The 22,257-nt window shown below is 47.0% G+C and overlaps 1 protein-coding gene across 2 annotated transcripts in view; it reads right to left on the bottom strand.

Annotated features, from left to right (window-relative positions):
• Positions 1–1,447: 1,447 nt before the first annotated feature.
• Positions 1,448–22,257, bottom strand: part of LOC146050642 (C-X-C chemokine receptor type 6-like) — a 67,203-nt gene continuing 46,393 nt past the window's right edge. For both annotated transcript variants that reach the window (XM_083167752.1, XM_083167753.1), the window contains one exon: positions 1,448–4,506. In XM_083167752.1, the coding sequence (XP_083023878.1) occupies positions 3,496–4,506 (1,011 nt within the window). In that variant the 3' untranslated portion in view covers positions 1,448–3,495. The remainder of the gene's footprint in view (positions 4,507–22,257) is intronic.

Raw genomic sequence — 22,257 nt, 5'->3', positions numbered from 1 at the left:
TGTGTCTCTCCTGAAGAGGGTCATGTTGGAAGGTGTGGAGCATTGTGTCTCTCCTGGCGAGGGTCATGTTGGATGGTGTGGAGCATTGTGTCTCTCTCCTGAAGAGGGTCATGTTGGAAGGTGTGGAGCATTGTGTCTCTCCTGGCGAGGGTCATGTTGGAAGGTGTGGAGCATTGTGTCTATCCTGAAGAGGGTCATGTTGGAAGGTGTGGAGCATTGTGTCTCTCCTGAAGAGGGTCACGTTGGAAGGTGTGTAGCATTGTGTGTCTCCTGGCGAGGGTTATGTTGGGAGGTGTGGAGCATTGTGTCTCTCCTGGCGAGGGTCACGTTGGAAGGTGTGGAGCATTGTGTCTCTCTCGATGATGGTCATGTTGGGAGGTATGTTCTTGCTAGAGCACAGCACCAGCCTGGCTGGCAGCTAGAGGGACTATCATCAGGAAGCAGCTGAGGCAGAGCTCCCTGCACCGTGGAGGAGGAAGGAATGAGCGCCCTTGGCTAGTCGCGGTCACACTCACACTGACTTACAGACTCTCAGTAGTAAGTACAGTGAAAGAAGCCAAGACTCAGGACCTGGAGAACACACGGCCATGCCCATTGCACTGAACAGAGAGCACACTATAGCGGAAGCAGAGATCCCGCCTCCAGGTGACTCAGTCTGCAGTACAGCGGCCATTGCACTGAACAGAGAGCACACCATAGCGCCTCCAGGTGACTCTGCAGTACAGCGGCCTTTCCCTCCTAGACTGGCTTCCGAGTCCCAGTATTGCCCTCTTTGGCCCACAGACTGGGGCTTTCATGGTGTGCGATAGGTGACCTTTCTGACAGAGGGCAATTGCAGGCGGTGGGGGCTTGCCAACGGAGGTGGTACTAGGCTTGCGTATTGGGCCCCTAGCATTATGGGGCACTTGGGCAACTGCCCTTCAAGCCCATATGTGAAGATGTCCCTGCCAATGAGGTGCACCCCCATCATGTTTAGAAGAGTGACAGATATCACTCAGAAGCCTCTCAATATTCCATCTTCAGAGATCAGGACAGAGATCATGCGGCAGAGCCATGGCCTCGGTTGAATGGACGAGGAAGCACAAGGAAGCCCATCCCACATATTTTCAATAGGGGGCATGGCCATCGCTTTGTAAGATGTTGGTGAAGCCTCATGCCCCCTCTATAGATGCTGAGCGTATGCAGGAGGGACTTCCAACTGCCCCCGCTGTGGGACTGTGCCGGCCCCAGTCTGGCCACAGGAACGTACCCAAAATAATGGGATGGTCCGGTGAAATTCGGGACAGTTGGGTGGTATGTGTATGGGGCTCTACCTCTAACCAGGGTCACATATGGCATGACTCCTCGTCCATGGGTTTAGGATTATTCTGTTTTATTTAAAGAAGACACTGAGAAGTTTTTTTTGTAACAGTGTAATAATAATAATATCAGACTACATAGACATGGATTTATCAACAGAGGAAAGATAACTGATATATACACTACAGTATACCTTATACAGCTAATTACACTTCTATACAGTAGGCCTGATACACTGAGCCGCCTAGACAGAAAGAGGAGCCGCCGTCTGCATATCTGCGAGAGAATAGCCAGTGGATCACTATGCATCCATTCGCAATTGACGCACCATCGACTTACTTCCTTAGTCTGCACAGATGTGAGTTATACCCCTTTCACATCACCGCAAAAACCCAGGTTCTTGCCTCATGGACCCAGGTCAGCGTTAGTGTAAACATGGCACTTAAAAAAAATCCCAGTTAGAATTGGGGCATCTGGGATTTGTAACTGGCGTAATTTCATCAAACCCATGACAGATTGCAGGGTGCGCATAAACATCGGGAAGCTGCTCGGGAGAATGCAGGGTGCGCATACACATCGGAAGCTGCTCGGGAGAATGCGGGGTGAGCATAAACATTGGGAAGCTGCTCGGGAGATTGCAGGGTGCGCATAAACATTGGGAAGCTGCTCGGGAGAATGCAGGGTGCGCATACACATCGGGAAGCTGCTCGGGAGAATGCGGGGTGAGCATAAACATCGGGAAGCTGCTCGGGAGAATGTGGGGTGTGCATACACATTGGGAAGCTGCTCGGGAGAATGCGGGGTGTGCATAAACATTGGGAAGCTGCTCTGGAGAATGCGGGGTGCGCATACACATCGGGAAGCTGCTCGGGAGAATGCGGGGTGAGCATACACATCGGGAAGCTGCTCGGGAGAATGCGGGGTGCGCATACACATCGGGAAGCTGCTCGGGAGAATGCGGGGTGCGCAGAAACATTGGGAAGCTGCTTGGGAGAATGCGGGGTGCGCATACACATCGGGAAGCTGCTTGGGAGAATGCGGGGTGCGCATACACATCGGGAAGCTGCTCGGGAGAATGCGGGGTGCGCATACACATCGGGAAGCTGCTCGGGAGAATGCGGGGTGCGCATACACATCGGGAAGCTGCTCGGGAGAATGCGGGGTGCGCATAAACATCGGGAAGCTGCTCAGGAGAATGCGGGGTGTGCATACACATCGGGAAGCTGCTCGGGAGAATGCGGGGTGTGCATACACATCGGGAAGCTGCTCGGAGAATGCGGGGTTAGCATACACATCGGGAAGCTGCTCGGGAGAATGCAGGGTGAGCATACACATCGGGAAGCTGCTCGGGAGAATGCGGGGTGAGCATACACATTAGGAAGCTGCTCGGGAGAAAGCGGGGTGTGCATAAACATTGGGAAGCTGCTCAGGAGAATGCGGGGTGCGCATACACATCAGGAAGCTGCTTGGGAGAATGCGGGGTGCGCATACACATCGGGAAGCTGCTTGGGAGAATGCGGGGTGTGCATACACATCGGGAAGCTGCTCGGGAGAATGCGGGGTGCGCAGACACATTGGGAAGCTGCTTGGGAGAATGTGGGGTGCGCATACACATCGGGAAGCTGCTTGGGAGAATGCGGGGTGCACATTACATCTCTAAAAGCCTAAACCGTGACGAACAGTAACCCCATATAAAAAGCACTTTGCTAGGGGACTATGTAAAAACCGGACCGGACTAAACTCCGGACCGCCGGACAGGACATCAAAATCTGCAGTCCGGAGCTTATAGGGTCCAGTCCGGGGGGTGTCCTGTTCGGGGGGTGTCTTGTCCGGGGGGGTCCCTGTGATAGCTATCATCAGGGACATGGGGAAGGGGAGATTACAGCCTCCCCCTGTGGTCCGGACCGTCCGGTTTTTGCTACATGCCCGGACCATACAGGGAGACTTTATTCTACCAATCCTCCTCTACCTGGTGACAGGTGTCACAGGCAGAACCCCCAGACAGGACACCCCCGGACAGGACACCCACTCGGACCGGACGCTACAAGCTCCAAAATGCAGAGTTTGATGTCTGGTCCGGCGGTCCGGGGGTTTTGTCCTGGTCCGGTTTTTACCCATACCCCTTTGCTAGCTTACTTTGGCTAAGATATACTCAGTCAGAACACCGTATTATCAGCACAGAGGAATCTGCTCCTACTAAAGGTGCTGTAGACTTACAGCTTCTGTGTTTGGTGAGGCAGAAATATTCTTGGAATCGCCATCTGTTCCCCTAAAATGATTGGAATAGTCCTCATGTTGCCTAGATAGCCCTACACCTTTCAGGACTTTCCAAAAATTATTGCGAAATTTTGTTCCAATGAAAAAATATAAAACAGGATTGAGACAAGCGTGCAAGAACGCCAGCGCCTCCGTTATCAACAGCGCTGTCACAAAGTGATTGTTGTTGCTTAATGACTTGTCCAATACATAGGAGAAAAGAAAGGCGTTATATGGCAGCTGGGTGACGATGAACACCACCACTACGGTGACTATTATCCGCATGGACTTGGCTTTTTGTGTGCTCCTGGCAGTAATTACAGTCTTTATGATGAAAGTATAACAAATTATCATGGCGGACAGTGGAACCAAAAACCCAATTACCATTTGAAATGACTGAACTACAAGCTCAATGTGGGGCATATTGTAGTCCTCCGAGCATGTTCCAATGTAAGAAACCTTGCTGTATTTAACCTGTGGAACTGCAAGAAAGAGCGACACCACCCAAATCACGGCGCACATGCCATTCCTCCATCTCTCTTTGCAGACTTGATAATTGTTGGCCTTAGTGACTTTAGTAATAGACATAAACCTGTGGAAGGTGATAGCAGTAAGTGTAAGCATTGATGTGTATAGATTTATTCTGTACATGCCTCTTGTCATCTTGCACATGACATCACCAAAGAGCCAGGAGTGAGCGGACTCATACGCCAGGAATGGAAGCGTGCAAAGGAACAGGAAGTCCGCAATGGCCAAGTTCACCAGAAAAGTGTTTGTCAGGGTTTTCTTCTTCTCATAGAACAGAAACACAATTATAACCAGCAAATTGCCGATAAATCCAAAGATACAGGTGACGGAGTACATAATAGGTATGAAGAGACGATGGAGATCACTGGTGACATTGTTCTCATCTTTCTCCAGTACAGACAGAATGTCCTTCTCGGAGTCCATCTAGCATTGAATATAAAATGTACAGTAAAGATTGTGTCTAAGTCAGATGAAGGCCGGATACAATTTGTTATAGCCTGCTCTCTGCAAAACAATCATTATGTCACCATGATAATAAGGGAGGTATAGAACCTATTCCGTAGATGTGCTGCAGGGAGAACCTATTTATATATGTGCTGCATGGAGAACCTATTCTATAGATGTGCTGCAGGGAGAACCTATTTATATATGTGCTGCATGGAGAACCTATTCTATAGATGGGCTGCAGGGAGAACCTATTCTATATATGTGCTGCATGGAGAACCTATTCTATAGATGTGCTGCAGGGAGAACCTATTCTATATATGTGCTGCAGGGAGAACCTATTCTATAGATGGGCTGCAGGGAGAACCTATTTATATATGTGCTGCATGGAGAACCTATTCTGTAGATGTGGTGCAGCGAAAACCTATTCTGTAGATGTGCTGCAGGGAGAACCTATTTATATATGTGCTGCATGGAGAACCTATTCTATAGATGTGCTGCAGGGAGAACCTATTTATATATGTGCTGCATGGAGAACCTATTCTATAGATGTGCTGCAGGGAGAACCTATTCTATATATGTGCTGCAGGGAGAACCTATTCTATAGATGTGCTGCAGGGAGAACCTATTCTATATATGTGCTGCAGGGAGAACCTATTCCATAGATGGGCTGCAGGGAGAACCTATTTATATATGTGCTGCAGGGAGAACCTATTTATATATGTGCTGCAGGGAGAACCTATTCTGTAGATGTGCTGCAGGGAGAACCTATTCTATAGATGTGCTGCAGGGAGAACCTATTCTATAGATGGGCTGCAGGGAGAACCTATTTATATATGTGCTGCATGGAGAACCTATTCTGTAGATGTGGTGCAGCGAAAACCTATTCTGTAGATGTGCTGCATGGAGAACCTATTCTGTAGATGTGCTGCAGCGAGAACCTATTTATATATGTGCTGCATGGAGAACCTATTCTATAGATGTGCTGCAGCGAGAACCTATTGAATAGATATGCTGCAGGGAGAACCTATTCTATAGATTGGCTGCAGGGAGAACCTATTCTATAGATGTGCTGCAGGGAGAACCTATTTATATATGTGCTGCATGGAGAACCTATTCTATAGATGTGCTGCAGGGAGAACCTATTCTATATATGTGCTGCATGGAGAACCTATTCTATAGATGTGCTGCAGGGAGAACCTATTCTATATATGTGCTGCAGGGAGAACCTATTCTATAGATGGGCTGCAGGGAGAACCTATTTATATATGTGCTGCATGGAGAACCTATTCTGTAGATGTGGTGCAGCGAAAACCTATTCTGTAGATGTGCTGCATGGAGAACCTATTCTGTAGATGTGCTGCAGCGAGAACCTATTTATATATGTGCTGCATGGAGAACCTATTCTATAGATGTGCTGCAGCGAGAACCTATTTATATATGTGCTGCATGGAGAACCTATTCTATAGATGTGCTGCAGCGAGAACCTATTGAATAGATATGCTGCAGGGAGAACCTATTCTATAGATTGGCTGCAGGGAGAACCTATTCTATAGATGTGCTGCAGGGAGAACCTATTTATATATGTGCTGCATGGAGAACCTATTCTATAGATGTGCTGCAGGGAGAACCTATTGTATAGATATGCTGCAGGGAGAACCTATTTTATAGATGTGCTGCAGGGAGAACCTATTGTATAGATTGGCTGCAGGGAGAACCTATTCTATAGATGGGCTGCAGGGAGAACCTATTCTATAGATGGGCTGCAGAGAGAACCTATTCTATAGATGGGCTGCAGAGAGAACCTATTCTATAGATGGGCTGCAGGGAGAACCTATTCTATAGATGGGCTGCAGAGAGAACCTATTCTATAGATGGGCTACAGGGAGAACCTATTCTATAGATGGGCTACAGGGAGAACCTATACTGCAGATGTGCTGCAGCGAGAACCTATTGTATAGATATGCTGCAGGGACAACCTATTCTATAGATGTGCTGCAGCGAGAACCTATTCTATAAATGGGATGCATGGAGAACCTATTCTATAGATGGGCTGCAGAGAGAACCTATTCTATAGATGGGCTACAGGGAGAACCTATTCTATAGATGGGCTAAAGGGAGAACCTACAGTATTCTATAGATGGGCGACAGGGAGAACCTATTCTATAGATGTGCTGCAGGGAGAACCTATTCTATAGATGTGCTGCAGGGAGAACCTATTCTATAGATGTGGTGCAGCGAGAACCTATTCTATAAATGGGATGCAGAGAGAACCTATTCTATAGATGTGCTGCAGGGAGAACCTATTCTATAGATGGGCTACAAGGAGAACCTATTCTGCAGAAGTGCTGCAGGGAGAACCTATTCTATAGATGTGCTGCAGGGAGAACCTATTCTATAGATGTGCTGCAGGGAGAACCTATTCTATAGATGTGCTGCAGGGAGAACCTATTCTATAGATGTGGTGCAGCGAGAACCTATTCTATAAATGGGATGCAGAGAGAACCTATTCTATAGATGGGCTACAGGGACAACCTATTCTATAGATGTGCTGCAGGGAGAACCTATTCTATAGATTTGCTGCAGCGAGAACCTATTCTATAGATGTGGTGCAGCGAAAACCTATTCTATTAACCCATATACACCAAAGTTTCCACCTGACACAAAAGTACGAATATATTGTAAAAAAAAAAATCTGGGGTTACTCTATCACACAGCACTCACAAAAGGGGGAAATTTACTAAGCCAAATATAGTTAAAAAATAAATAAAATCATATTTGTATAGTAAAATACAATTTTTTTAGGTGTATTCGTGTTTTTTTGCCACATTCGTATTTGTATTTACAAATACAAATGTATACGCCATCGGTACATACGAATAGAAATCACCATTCAAAAGAATGGTGATTCCTAATTTACTAAGCAATAAATGGCCGCTAATTGCTGGCCAAATACGCCAGGAAAATACACTTCATTTTCCTGGCGTACTTGGCAGAAGCTTGCACGCATCCGCGTCCGACCGACCTTTTCATACCCCCACTATCCACGTTGGCGTGGAGTTGATTTTATATAGTGTGGCGAGCGCTGTAGGTCAAAATAAATGACATTATATGTAATTTTACCATTAAATGACATTATTCTAGGTTCCATCAGAACCGAAATCTCATCGCATCACATGCCATACAATAATGATGCGTTTTTTTATCGCACCCTATCTTTTTAATGGATTCACTGACACAGAGCAGTGAATACATTACATAGGAAAATTGCATCGCATCGCATGTCATACAATATGGCATGCAATGCAATGCGATGCGATGCGATTTCACTACCCTGAATAGCCCTCTACGCAAATGGAGTAGTGGGTTCTTCAATTACATTGAATCATCAGCAGCATTTCCCAGCACTTACCAAGTATATTATCTTACTAACTGCTTTGGGGGATCATCTACATTTGGGTATAAATCATTATAAAAGATTCCTCTCAGATGTAGCAGGACACACCCACACTTCTAGGTGCCACGTTCACAGTCTCTTTTCACAATCTCTCCATATATGGCACTAGACACACCTTTTAGGAGGAGCATGACACGCCCCCTCAATGGGGTGCTTTGCAAATTTCTACCACCAACTATAATCTCCCTGAAAAAGTAGGCAAGTATGCTCACAGAGCCGGTCCTGGTTGTAAAAAATCAGGGAAAAATTTGAGTAGGGGTTTCCTTATGTTTTACAAAGAGCACCAGGCCCAAGGGCCGGTCCTGGTTCCCAAAATACTGGGGACAACATAACTCGGGGTCCCGAGAACCAACACCAGTCCCAACCAGCCAGCAGGGTAATGCCACATCCGGAGGAGACTTTTATACAAGTCCCCCCGGCCAAAGCATTAACCTGCTTACAAATCAGCATGGGCAGGGGTTCTGGGGGAGTGGGGACCTGTCCAAAGAAGCCCCCCCCCCCCCCTCCAGAACTCACCTGCCCATGCTGAAGCCTGGGGCTGTCCTCAAGCTGATTTTTTGTGTAAAAAAAATAGAAAGACCATTGGGTGTTGCTGTGGAATTATGAGTTCCATCAAGCCTGGAACGCATACTGGGCATTGGAGAACCACAAGTCCCAGCATGCGGCCCATAAATAGGATTGCTGGGACTCTTAGTTCCACAGCAAAACCAATAGTTAAATAATCACTCTGACACACAAGAAAAATAAAGCGTTATTACACACAGAGCCCATGCGTACAGATACTTACCTATGGTGAGCCCGTAGGTAGCCCTCGGTCGATCCGTCCATCGGTGCGTCCGTTCCTGAAGCAATCCAAACTGGCTCTGTGAGCCTGGGGCTGGCTACGGTCATGGGGGGGGGGGACCCCACGTCGTTGTTTGTTAATTATTATTTTTTACACAATAAAGCATATACAAATTTGTATGTAAAATATGAATTTGTATCGGAAAATATAGGAATGGATACGATATCGTAAAATAGGAATCAGTCAAATACGAATTTGCATACACATGCAGTCAAATCCATTCGTTTTAAGAATAAGAATACGATTTTTCGTATTCGTATTGTTAGTAAATTTCCCCCAACAGGTCAATATGTCAATATATCTTTATATAAACAGCACAATATAAAATATTATCAATAATAACAATCAACCTCCCGCGGGTAATGAATCAATAAATCTGTATAAATGACATAAATACTCACAGTGAACAATAATATGAGGTGTTTCTATAGTAACCTGCTCGCCGAGTATATATAGTATAGTATATAAACGAGGAGTGAAGTGGATTTTATGAATGATCTTTGTACTTCTGTGACAGTGCCCCTGTAACAGTGTGGTGCAAGATGGCGTACCTGATTCTGGACTTGACGGCTTCGGCAGCTTCGGACCTCTTCTCTGGAAGAATTTGTGGCAGGGAATGGAACAACCCAAGGAGACCCACAAAAGCAATACCACTAACAGTTAGCAGCGACAGTAATTTATTTTACTAAAAACACACTCATTGGTCGCTGTAAAGTTTCAATAGCAAATAACAATAAGAAATACTCAGCATAATAAAATTCACCATAAAGCATCAAATAAAACAACAATCACTCAGTATGCTAACCTCAAATAGTCTATGGCGGTTCTAACTGACATCCGCCAGGTGATGCTTCTTATTTCTATCTATCTTCACTCTCTAATCGGCAATCAATTTCAACACTTCACAGAACTTAATGCAAATTATTAGCAATAAACAATATACTCTGTCATGGATAACCAGTCACTGCTCAAAACAATGGTCCCTCGTCGACAGGTCCTCACATGTATACAGTCCCTATAATAGTGTGCACACTAATGTAAAACAGTCCTCTGAACACATGGGCAGGCAGATTACCTTGGGGCAACCTCCTGTTGGTAGCTGCAAAACAGGCTGCAGACATAGCCTCAGTACATGGCTGGCTTTTACAGTGAGAGTCTCACAGGTGCTGTCCCCGCTCTGGCTCTAGGGTTTCCCCTATTCTTGGCATGCAGCTAATGCTGTGGCTTGAAGCAACAACCCCTCTCTGTATGTGGGTTGTAAACAGGTGATATGGGATGACCCTCCTGGGTATTACAAGGGTGCACTGCAGATGCTGCCACAGGGAGACTGAATCAGTACCTTGGGTGTTGCTGGTTCCTCTGCTGGCTGGGTGCTCCAGTGTGCTCTCTCTCTCTCTCTGTCTTCCTGTTTCTTCTCACACTTGGGACAGCAGCCTTCTTCACCTTCCTCTTACACTCCTTTACTCTCTGACACTGGGTTCTGCAGCTCCACACTGATGCTGTATTTCACAGGGCTTTCTCTTCTCTCCTCTCTGCACACTTGTCTCTCTCACACTGCTGCTGGGATCACCTCTGACCTCCCAGCTTCCTGTCACACGTAGAGGGGAGCTGGGACACTAGCTGAGTCTGTTAACCCCTCATAGCCCTGCAGCTTCCACAAGCAAAGGAGGTTTTCTTCTGAACAGCTTTGACAATTAAAATCTCTTTAGGGGCACAAGAGTACACCAGTGGTGGACTGCCACACTTCTATATGTTTATAGTGCGCTCTCTATGTCATGTTGTGCTGGTGAGAAGTATAGCAATGTACCCTTCCTATGAGTATAGTCATGCAGTCTACTATAACGTTAAGAAAACCCAGCAACATACATACATATATACATACATGTATGTATGTATGTATGTATGTATGTGTTTCTGGTGGGGATCGGGGATGCTCGCATACACGTGGAGCTCCAATCTCCCATCCACTGAGCTCCATCATCCCTGGCCTCCAGAGCAGCGTGGCGTAGAAGGAGGCGGCTGCACCATCGGCCCGGGGAACCCACCAGGAAAAGATCACCAGGTGCGTCCTGGCCAGCAGGACACCCGGCTGCCCTGGCAAAAATCTCCGGCCTGCAGCCCCCATCCGAGGACTGCTGGTGCAGGGGCAGATCCAGGAGAAAATGACAGGGGAGGCACCATGATAGGGGAGGGGAGGGGAGGGGAGGGATGTGTTAGTAGTGCAGTGTGCCCGCTCAGAGAGTGGAGGGAGAGAGAGAGAGAGCGGGAACGAGATTATAAATAGGCCCTGGCTTTTAAAGTGCACAGGCCCACCTTGGTCTCAAAAGTGAAGGATGTAGTGCTCTGGAAAAGGGGGTGTGGCCACTCAAAAGGGGCATGTCCTTGAGTGTAGTGTACCACACCATATACCACTTCTACACATTATGCAACAAAATAGTACACCTCATTATACTTTCACATGATGCCAAATGGATTGAGCCAAAATTCACAATATGCTCCACATGGTTCCATGCCCGTTGCCAGCAGCCGCCAGGAACAAAGCATTGGCAGCCGGGCAGACAGCGGGGAGCTGCCCGGCTGTATTCAGAGCACTGCTCAACAGGTCCCTGTGATATGAAATTTGGCGCTGCTGTCTGCCGGGTCCGCGAGACAGTTGGAGCTCGTGGTCCAGCAGCCAATTAGGAGTGGTGGCTCCTCATTGGCTGCCGGACCGCAAGCTCTGATTGGATTGGGACCCAGCAGATGGCAGTGCGACATTTGAAATCACCGGGACCTGCTGAGCAGTGCTCTGAATACAGCCAGGCAGTGCTTTATTTCCGGCGGCTGTGGCAGCTCAACGGGTTGCCCGGTGGGCAAAAAAAGCCCCCCCCCCACCCTGAATCCACCACTACCGTGGTGTGCTGTAGGGGAGATGGCTTGTTAAGCCCTTTCACTGCTGCCCTGTGACTAGCGAAGTCAAGTTGGCACCACTGATGGCTGCCTAGGATCTGTGCCACCCAGCCATATGTACCCAGTGTCTCCCCTGTAGTGTTCCATATATGTACTGTGTACTATCTGGCTGTTGTAACGACTCAGTGGCGCCACTTAATGGCTGCCTGGGTGCTGTTCAGATCAGTGGATATATGCTCCCCATGTCTGTGTCCCCCATCAGGATACATCTAGTGTATCCAGCAGAAAACGTATCAGGAATCTATTCCACGTTTAGCAGCTCGAGAGGGGGAGTACCCACATGGGAATGAACAGTGACACTCATCCAATCAGAAATGAAGGCGGGGGATTTAAACCCGTCCAGGAGAATAGACGGGTTGATACCTTGAGGAAGCGATAGTGAAACGGTCGTTGGTAGTCAGATTAGGATAAAATGTGTGTAGTTAGTCAGTTTATACCCCTTTTACACCAGAGGTTGGACCCGGGATATTGCCGCTCCAGTCCGGGGCAGGGTATGGTGTAAATGGGCTGAAAAAAAATAACACGGGTACTGTTCCCCGGGAATCTGACCCGGCAAATGTTCAGGGTCGGACACGGGGCTTATCCGGGGCTCAGGGTGGTGTAAATGGTCATTATCCGGGTTATTTGGTGGGTAGAGGGGCGCGAAGAGCTGATTGGTGCTTCTGCGGCTCTGGCAGATGATGTAATCTGCTAGAGACCCGCACAGGGTGCATGTAGCAGCGCAGCAGCAGCGTTACCACGCTCTGTGCTGCAAGCACACTCCACACTGTGTTTACAGCCTCATCTGCTGCAGCACACACTGGCTGTCACGCAGTGCATACCTCCCAACTGTCACGAATTTGGAGGGACAGTCCCGATTTTCGGGTACTGTCCCGCTGTCCCACCCGCGGCAGGCATTGTCCCGCTGCGGGGGGGTGGCAGTTGGGAGACCCCCCAAACTAGTAGAATAGACGCTGTGCGCATGCGCACAGCGTCTATTCTCGTATGAAAATAAGGTTGCGGCTAATTAGCATAAGCCGCGCCCTCATTTGCATACGCCCCGCCCCTTTTTCGGGCGCTCGCGCGGCTTTGCCGCGCGAGTGTCCCTATTTCGTCAGATGAAAAGTTGGGAGGTATGCAGTGTGTTCCAACTCTCAATTGCTGAAAAGTACAGCACAAGCTGCAACACAGCTACTCTGTCTGCCATCTTTGCTGCAATGCTGGGAGCAGAACCCACTTCCTCCCTTTTCCCTTTCTTGTGACCTCATCTCAAACAGCCCAAAGGTCCATTTTTAATGACACCAGCAAGGAAAGTGTGGAAGTCTAGGTACACACACGCCATTTTGTGATAGTATGGCCGCCATTTTGGTTCGCAGAGTTGCGCAAATAAAGTTTCCATACCCGAGTATGTGTGACAATGTGGACCAGAAGAGTAGACATACTATCACACATAAATTCATAATAACACACTTACACGAAAGGAAATATAGTTAAAAGGTTTAGAACGCCACACATAGCTTAGTTAGCCCTGCACACATCTGTCTGTATCGTGTTTAGTATCGTTCCGCTCAGCTCATCATGCAAAGTATTCCGGTCATTGCGAATATTTCGCAATGTACACTGTCCGATAGTTATGGACATAAATCCATATTCCAGAGACAGTTTCTGTTGTAAGTAGTTAACAAAGGAAACTAGCTCAAACCGGTTCTTATCCTTGCTGACGCCGAAACCACCAAACAAAGGACTCTTAAAGTTCCCTCCCCTGCACCTGGTCAGACCAGGTACAGCGTCTAACCTCCAATCACAGTGGACCGGACATATGATCTCTGGCCAATGAGAATGGCCTTTTGACCTCCCCCTTCTGACCCTATAAGATATGCGACCCAGAGCAGCCAGGGTCTCTTCGGCACAACTACTTTCCCTGGACCTTCCTACCGGACTATCGCTCATTCCTGAACGATAGTGAGCTCTGACCGGACTGCTTTTCACATACTAGATGACCACGGTAAACGGTTGCATTTTCACGGTATTTATTCTTAAAGTATTGTTGGCTGATTGTGTTTTGTATTTGTATTCTTTCCCCTTAGCAGAGTTTGTTTAGTATTCATTGTTATTGTATTGTATCACTTGTTATACCTGTTTATTCTTATTTCTGTAACCCCCTTTTGTCCATTAGGGACTTTAATACAATCTTTTTACGGAGTTCTAACCTCCTTACTTCTATTCAGTGGTCGTGTCTAGTTATTCGCATAATAGCGATAAGGTACATTAAGGACTCTGTCCTTACATTGCGGACTCTGTCCTTTAAGGTATATTCGCACAATTGGAGACAAAGTCCTGCGAAAGGATCTCTTATTAAGGTATCGGTTCTTGGTGTATAACATACAATAGACTGTACGCTGCGCTGCGCTACGTTTTGTTCGCACGCAGTTAGGTATAACGGGTAAGCAGGTTACGGACACATTACGTAACCTGCGCTTTCCACTTATTGTCTCCTTGGTCATATCATATCAACATTAACAATTGGGGTGCTCGCCCGGTCGTTTCACAGTCCAGAACTCAGTACCAGGCGTGCGACTCGACCTATACCAGCAAAAGGGTGGAAGTATTTATTTGTTTCCATTGCTGGATAGGCCGAGTCCGCGGCGGTGCGGGGTTCGGGAAGTGCTAGCGCTGAACCCGGAGTACAATAAGTGAAAGCCACATGTTTTAAAGCATATCATACCTAAGTGTTTAGTAAACTGTACTTCTGCCTGCCACAAGTAGTTTAACGGGGTATAGTGTCTTGGGCTGCTTGTTTATTATAGTATATGTACCACGTGCGATAAGGTTCGCACACGTGGAATCTGTGTTTATTATAGTACATAGAGGATCCCCTCTGTGCAAAACTATAATTGTTTATTGTTAGCTACCGCAAAAACAGGGACTCCGCCACGTGGCGACAAGTCCTGGGCCTTTTGCAGTAACGTAAAGCGTCTATTGTGTATTACGCAAGGTGCGCGCGCACGTGCCCACATCGGGAAAGTTTCGCATCTTTGTACGTGGTTTACGGATTAAGTGCGGGATTTATTTCGCATCTTGATACGTAACTCTCGGACAGAGTTAAGGGATTTATTCCACATTTAGGCGCAATTACTGCGTATAGCGAAACCCGAGCGCAACCTTGCAAATACACTATAGAACACGTGGGTGGCCGATTCATCGGCGGCCTGTGAACAAGCGCACGTACACACGTGGCTGTTCATTGGTACTGCACACGCAGCACACATAGGAAGAAGTGAACAGTATTTAAACCACTAGCTTTATTTAAACAGTATAGTAATATACTGCGAATGAAGCGGTGATTTAAGAAAAGAAAATAAGGTTTTCTTTTTGTTCATTTTCTCATAAGCAAGCAACTCAAGCATTATTTTAATAGATTCCTATAGCTTATTATAAGGGATTTATACCTGCATAAGAATCTAGTGAAAAGCTACCGGCCTGGAAAAAATTTTCTGTACAGAAATATTTCAAAAATAAGCATAAGACCTAGGTGTAAATAGCGCCCAGTGTGAAAAAGAACTGAGGCGGACGGGTGTGGGACGGACACAACCCAAGCGCAGTGTAATAGGACAGGTCCAGTTAGGACAGGGTGTACGTGCCGACGTACACATAGGAACTGCCCCTTCAGTGGAATTAATTCCGCTAGGAGGGTACAAGAAGATATATCGGAACGCACTTGTTTCCGATTAGCTACTTTAGAAATCCGATTTTTGGGGGTATAGGAAAACAAGTTTGTTATACCCTGGAAAAATTGTGCCGCATCAAGCAAGTTGGCTAGAAGTTCGCTGCTAGTTGAGAGCTTGGTGATTGAGTATAATACCTCGTATCCTTCGCACCTGCTTGACTGTGGGATGTTCTAGGAAGCTGTAGAAGTGAGTGTTTGGGGAGCTCTCAGATAAGTAATAACCCACCGATATCTATTAAGCTGTGAACGTTTATTCCTGTAACTATGGGTAATAACGGGTCACGCTGTGATAACGTGCAAGATAGGGAGGAAGCAAGCCGGCCAAGAGGATCGGCTGCTTTTATTATGTGCAGGAAGCACGGTGAACTCGCAGTTGTTTACCAAAATAAATGGAGAAAAATGACACAAGGCAGCAAGTTAGAATTTCCCAGTGTTGGTAGCTTCGATCCAGAAATCTTATCGGCAGTAAAAGATGAAATATGCCTACTCTCCAGTCGTAAGGAGAGAGTGAAGCATATAAATATTCTTAAATTGTGGCAGAAGGAAGGACAGGAACAATGGGGAGCCAGAGGTCTGGCAATACCTGATGCAATCAGCCACAATAAAAATGCAAATGCAACCGCTGCCACACTAGAATCAGCTCCCCCACCCCCATATGTGCCGAAGGGGTTAATGTCTCATAAGAAAGACCTAAGTAATAATGTACCTGTTACTAACTTGTACCCTGTTTTATCCCCTTACAAGGAAACCCGAGAGGAAAACGAGCAGCTGTTGGCACTGGCCGTCTCTCATGCAATTAATATGATTGAGGGAAAAGCTCAACCCGCTGTTGAGGCCCCAGCACAGGAGGAGGAGACGGCTGATGCCAACAGCATAGTATTGGACTCAGGTAATGATGCACCACACAGCACAGACACAAATGACTCCCAAGCAGGTCCCAGTAATGCGAATGTGGTACAAACATACCCTGTACGCACACTGGAGGTTCCCTATGGTAAGGCAGACAGAGAGGGTGTGATACCTACCAGAAAGATGACCATGCTAAACCCATGGACACGGTTAGAGCTGCGGTCCATCATTACAGATTTCCCTGATCCTAGGAAAGATCTGGCAGTGTGCCGGAAATTTGTAAGGGATCTAGGAAACTCTGATGAGCCCACCAACAAGGATTGGAGAATCATGTTGAGGGCCTGTCTCCCCACTCACATTGACATCCCGAAATTCATTCAGGATAGTGGATTGAAAGTGGACAAGGAGATAAATGATGAGATCAACCAGGAGAATATACGCCTGATTAACTTACAGTTGGGAGTATATTTTCCTGCGGCAGTAGAATATAGCAAGATTTTCACCATCAAACAGAAAGATGGCGAAACTGCTGCTGATTATTTTACAAAAGCCTTACTGGAGGTATCAAAGTACACTGGTGTCTCCGAGCCTAAGGACGACCCCCACCTGAGGGAGATGATTGTCTCTGTGCTGGTGGAAGGGCTTAGGGAAAACCTGAGAGCCAGAGTCCAAACCTCTTTCCCAAATTGGCGTGGAATGACAGTGGATGCCCTACGGGAATCTGCTGTGGACCACGACCGCAACATTAAGAAGCACAGGGAACTGCAAACTGACAAACTGATGATGGTTAGCATCCAAGCCCTTACTAATGCCCCAAACAAAGCTGCATACCAACAACGAAACACCAGGGAAACAGGTAGAAAGCCAATTATCTGTTACAACTGCAATAAGGAGGGACACATTGCAGCTCAGTGTAGGTTCGGAAACCACAGGAGTTATCAGACACATAAGCGAGAATGGGAATCTCACAAAGGGGAGACACGGAGATACCCAGCCCCTAGACAATGGGAGGAGACAGACAGGTCACGCAACATGCCTCCTCCCCATCTGATGGCTGACACTGTGCTAAGGGCAACCCAGGTCAGACCATAGGAAACAGGTCATACCTGTATCCTACAGCCAGTTAGACTAACACAACACCTTGGAGAGGAACCTCAGGTGAAGGTTGATATAGCTGGAGTAAGACAAACCTTTTTGGTTGATACAGGGGCGGCCAGATCTGTTCTCAACACTCCTCTTCACTTGGGTTTCACTAACCAATCAGTAGCGGCAATTGGGGTAACAGGAAAAATACAACATTACCCACTGACGAAACCAGCGGAGGTTACAATCGGGCCTCTGCATACCAAACACTCTTTTCTGTTGGCTGCAGCGGCCCCGACTAACCTCCTGGGTAGAGATTTACTATGCAAAATGGGATGTGTCATCTATTGCACCCCCGATGGGGTATTTCTGGACACTCCTAGAAATCTTACACAAGAAGTGCAAGATATGCTGGATAGTCCTCAGAGGCTAATGTTGTGTTCCACTGTTGTAAAATCAAATCCATCTAGGGTAGCTGAAATTACAGCACAAATACCGAGTTCCCTTTGGACTAAAGATGGACAGGATGCTGGGCTGATGGCAAATGTAGCTCCAGTAGAAATCCGCTTAAAAGAAGGCAGGATAGCCCCAAAAATACCGCAATACCCTTTAAAACCTGAAGTTGAGCTAGGAATATTTCCAGTGATCCAACGATTGCTCCAACAGGAAATCCTAGTTAGAACTTCCAGCACGGCCAATAGTCCCATCTTTCCTGTGAAAAAGAGCGGGGGGAGGGGCTACAGACTAGTGCAGGATTTGAGAGGGGTAAACAAGGTAGTCGAGAGCCAATTCCCCGTAGTGCCAAACCCAGCTGTCATCCTCATGCAAATCCCACCCCACTGTACACATTTCACAGTCATTGATTTGTGTTCAGCATTCTTCTCCGTCCCTTTGCATCCTGACAGCCAGTATCTGTTCGCCTTTACTTACAGAGGAGTACAGTATACCTGGACAAGACTCCCCCAGGGGTTCATAGACAGCCCCAGCATCTTCTCCCAGGCCTTGCATGATTGTTTGCAATCCTTTCAACCCATGAGGGGTTCGATACTGATACAATATGTGGATGACTTATTGTTGTGTTCTGAATCACTGGAGTCATCAGTGGATGACACTAGACAGCTACTGATGCATCTCTCAGAAACAGGACATAAAGTATCAAAGGATAAGCTGCAATTATGCCAGACCAGGGTTAAATATCTGGGCCACTGTCTTACCCAAGGGCTGAGACACCTCACCGACGACAGAATCCAAGCGATTCAGAACATGGTACTGCCACAGACCCAACAGCAGATCCGTACGTTCCTAGGCATGTGTGGATACTGTCGCAATTGGATCCCAGGATTCTCTATTCTGGCATTACCACTGCAAGAGATGGTTTCCTCAACTAAGCCTGATCGGGTCTCTCATACTGAGGAATCTGAGCTGGCTTTCGAGGAACTAAAGGTGAGCCTAACCAAGGCCCCAGCACTAGGAATGCCAGATTATGGGAAACCCTTTGAACTGTACGGAACTGAATCAGGTGGGTGTGCGGCAGGAGTGCTTGTACAAAAACATGGTGATGCCAACCGACCAATAGCGTACTACAGTGGCCAGCTGGACACAGTAGCACGCTCACTCCCAACTTGCTTACGAAGTGTGGCTGCAATAGCACAACTAGTAAGTAAGAGTGAGGACGTAGTGCTGGGACACGATTTAACTGTTCATGCTCCCCATGCTGTCTCTGCTCTCCTAAATTCTGCCCAAACACGTCATGTGTCCTCAGCACGGTTCACTAAGTGGGAACTGGCGCTGATGGCCCCAGTAAATATTACCATCAAAAGATGCAACACATTAAACCCAGCCACATTTCTTCCTCATGTGCCCTCCAAGGCACAAAGGGTGGAGGGTGATGGAAATGTTGCTGAATATGGTAAAGCAGAGTTTAGTGAGAGTGAGGACAAACATGATTGCATGACCTACCTGAATCAGACCTTCACAGCACGTCCTGACATAAGCGACAGCCCATTAAGTGAGGTAGACATAACCTTATTCACAGATGGTAGCTGTCATAGACAGACGGAGACGGGAGAGCTTTGCACAGGCTACGCGGTAGTAGATGGAGAAGGTATTGTGGAAGCTGAACCCTTAGGACCACCTCACTCAGCGCAAGTAGCGGAACTGGTGGCACTGACCAGAGCATGTGAACTGGCTAAAGGGAAATCAGTGAACATATATACCGACTCCAGATATGCTTTCGGAGTAGTCCATGATTTTGGAGCCCTATGGCGCCTCCGAAATTTCATGACGGCGGCTGGCACACCAGTGGCGCATGCGACGTACATTAGGAGACTTCTGGGAGCTATCCAGCTTCCAGACAGAGTGGCTGTTATCAAGTGCAAAGCTCACACATCAGAGAAAGACCCGGTGTCACTTGGTAACAGCCGCGCTGATGAGGCAGCGAAAAGGGCCGCATGCCCTGTAAATATTTTTACCCATCCCACCAACCTTTGTACACTGAACATGGTATCCACATCCAAACTGATAGACATGCAGAATTTGTGTTCCCCACAGGAAAGAGCAGTATGGAAGTCGAAGGGATGTGGCCAAGAGTCCACCGGACTTTGGAGAGATGGACACGGGAAACCAGTGGCCCCCAGAGCATACCTTCCTAGTCTAGCCGAGGCGGCCCATGGGCTGACACATCTTGGGAAGGAAGGTATGTGCAAGCTGGTAAAGGCCTACTGGTGTGCACCAGGGTTCGCTTCTCAAGCAGGTAGAGTGGCAATGTCATGCCTCACCTGTTTGAGGAAGAACGTTGGAAAAGCCATCCCAACAGAGCCATCCCACATCCCTCCTACAGAAGGCCCTTTCCAGGTAATACAAATCGACTTCATACAGTTACCACCCTGTAGAAATTTGAAATATGTATTGGTTTGTGTTGACATGTTTTCCAGCTGGGTGGAGGCTTTCCCCGCTGCCTCCAACACTGCTACCTTTACAGCAAAGAAAATATGTCAGGAGTTTGTCTGTAGATATGGTATCCCAAAGGTCATTGAGAGTGACAGAGGCACTCATTTCACAGGAGAGGTCTTCCAAATCATGTGTAAACTCCTGGGGATTAATAGTAAACTTCATACTCCATATCGTCCCCAGGCGAGCGCCAAAGTTGAGAGAATGAATGGTACTATTAAGAACAAATTGGGTAAAGTTATGGCTGAAACAGGGTTGTTATGGCCAGAGGCACTGCCTATTGTGTTGTATAGCATTAGGACCACTCCCAGGACTCCGCTCAACCTGTCCCCCTTCGAGATACTGTTTGGTCGGCAGCCACACATCATGATAGACCCACAGGATGATCTAAAATGTAATAATGAGCTAACTGTACAGTATATCCTAAAGCTAAACAAACAGCTAAGGAAGCAACAAAAGCAGCTGAATTTACTGAACCCTGATATGCCTACCGAGAATTGTCATAATCTTAAACCAGGAGACTTTGTTATGATCCGAAATTTCTTACGCTCAGGTTGTTTGATAGACCGTTGGGAAGGACCGTACCAAGTTTTGTTGACCAGCACTACATCAATTAAAGTCGCAGAGAGAGAGACTTGGATACATTCGTCCCACTGCAAGAAAGCCAGTAACCCAGAATCCCAGTGTGCAGAGAGCGAGAGAGAAGAAGTGTCGCTAGAAGCATTGTTTCGGGAACACTGAGAAGCAGCCAAGGTCGAGCAACCTGAGCGAACAAAGGTCTAAGAAGCAGAGCAAAATACAAGTCCCCTGGTAGAGATGATGGAAGGACTCCAAGCAAAAGGTTCACAGTTATGCACATATGTCTTTGTTTTCTTTCTGTGTTCTTCTCTTCATCCTAAAATACTCGGTGGCTGCCACATTCTAGAGCGATCGGAGCGGAATCCTGACAGTGTAATAATGGACCCAGATATGGGTGAGGTAGAATCCCTAAACCAGCTTGACACTTTACCCATGACAGGAGAAGGTAAAAGGTATGAGGAAAACGTAGTTCAAGGGCTATGTGATGATTTATTGTCTGGTGAGTACTGTGTCTGTAGATATTGTCAACCTAAAATGGAAGAAGGATGCATCCAGCGATGTCAGTCGACCAGTAAGGCAACTACCGGCCAACATCCTTTGAGTGATTACCACTCATTAGTGGGTAAGGTTTTAAACCAAACAGAATGCTGGGTGTGTTCTCAAGTATTACATAAAAGGAGTAGTGTAGGCCTAGTCCCATACCCGCTTAGTATTTCAGAGATAAGCGTATTAAATAAGGGGAGGCCATTGGATAAGAGATACCTGTATACCAGGTCCCCTAGTCTTAGATTACACCCATACCAAGTGGATAAATCCCTGGTATGTATGAACTTCTCAAGTTCCAGAACAATTGGTACTTGGGAAGTGACATGGCAAAACCAGACAATAACTTACTCCCAGCGTCCAGATGGAGAGCCCATAGATAAAGAATTATTATTAAAAATCCGAACCAGTGGAAGACACTATAAATATGTTTACACGGTGAAGAAAAGTAAAATGATGGCCGGCAGAGTATCAGCCGGCTACTGTAATATGACCCTACAGACAGAAACATGTGAGGAACGAGTCAGGGAGCAGGGGACGGGGATGTTCTTATGGATAATGTGTGACAAGATAATGAAATACTCTGTCCCTTATTTTCTCCCTGACGATGTTTATTATATTTGTGGTAGAAGGGCGTACAAATGGCTCTCCATGAACTACGTTGGTATTTGTTATCTAGGCAGAGTGTTACCGGAAGTGATGACCCTCACACACGATGAGATGATGAACGTACACAGAGGTATTTCTCCTCCTTACACTCATACCCATTAT

Source organism: Crinia signifera, chromosome 12 (assembly GCF_055691185.1).
Source record: "Crinia signifera chromosome 12, ASM5569118v1, whole genome shotgun sequence".
Lineage (NCBI taxonomy): Eukaryota > Metazoa > Chordata > Amphibia > Anura > Myobatrachidae > Crinia > Crinia signifera.
The sequence above is the reverse complement of the archived record's forward strand: the minus strand, read 5'-3'. Positions and strand labels throughout refer to the sequence as shown.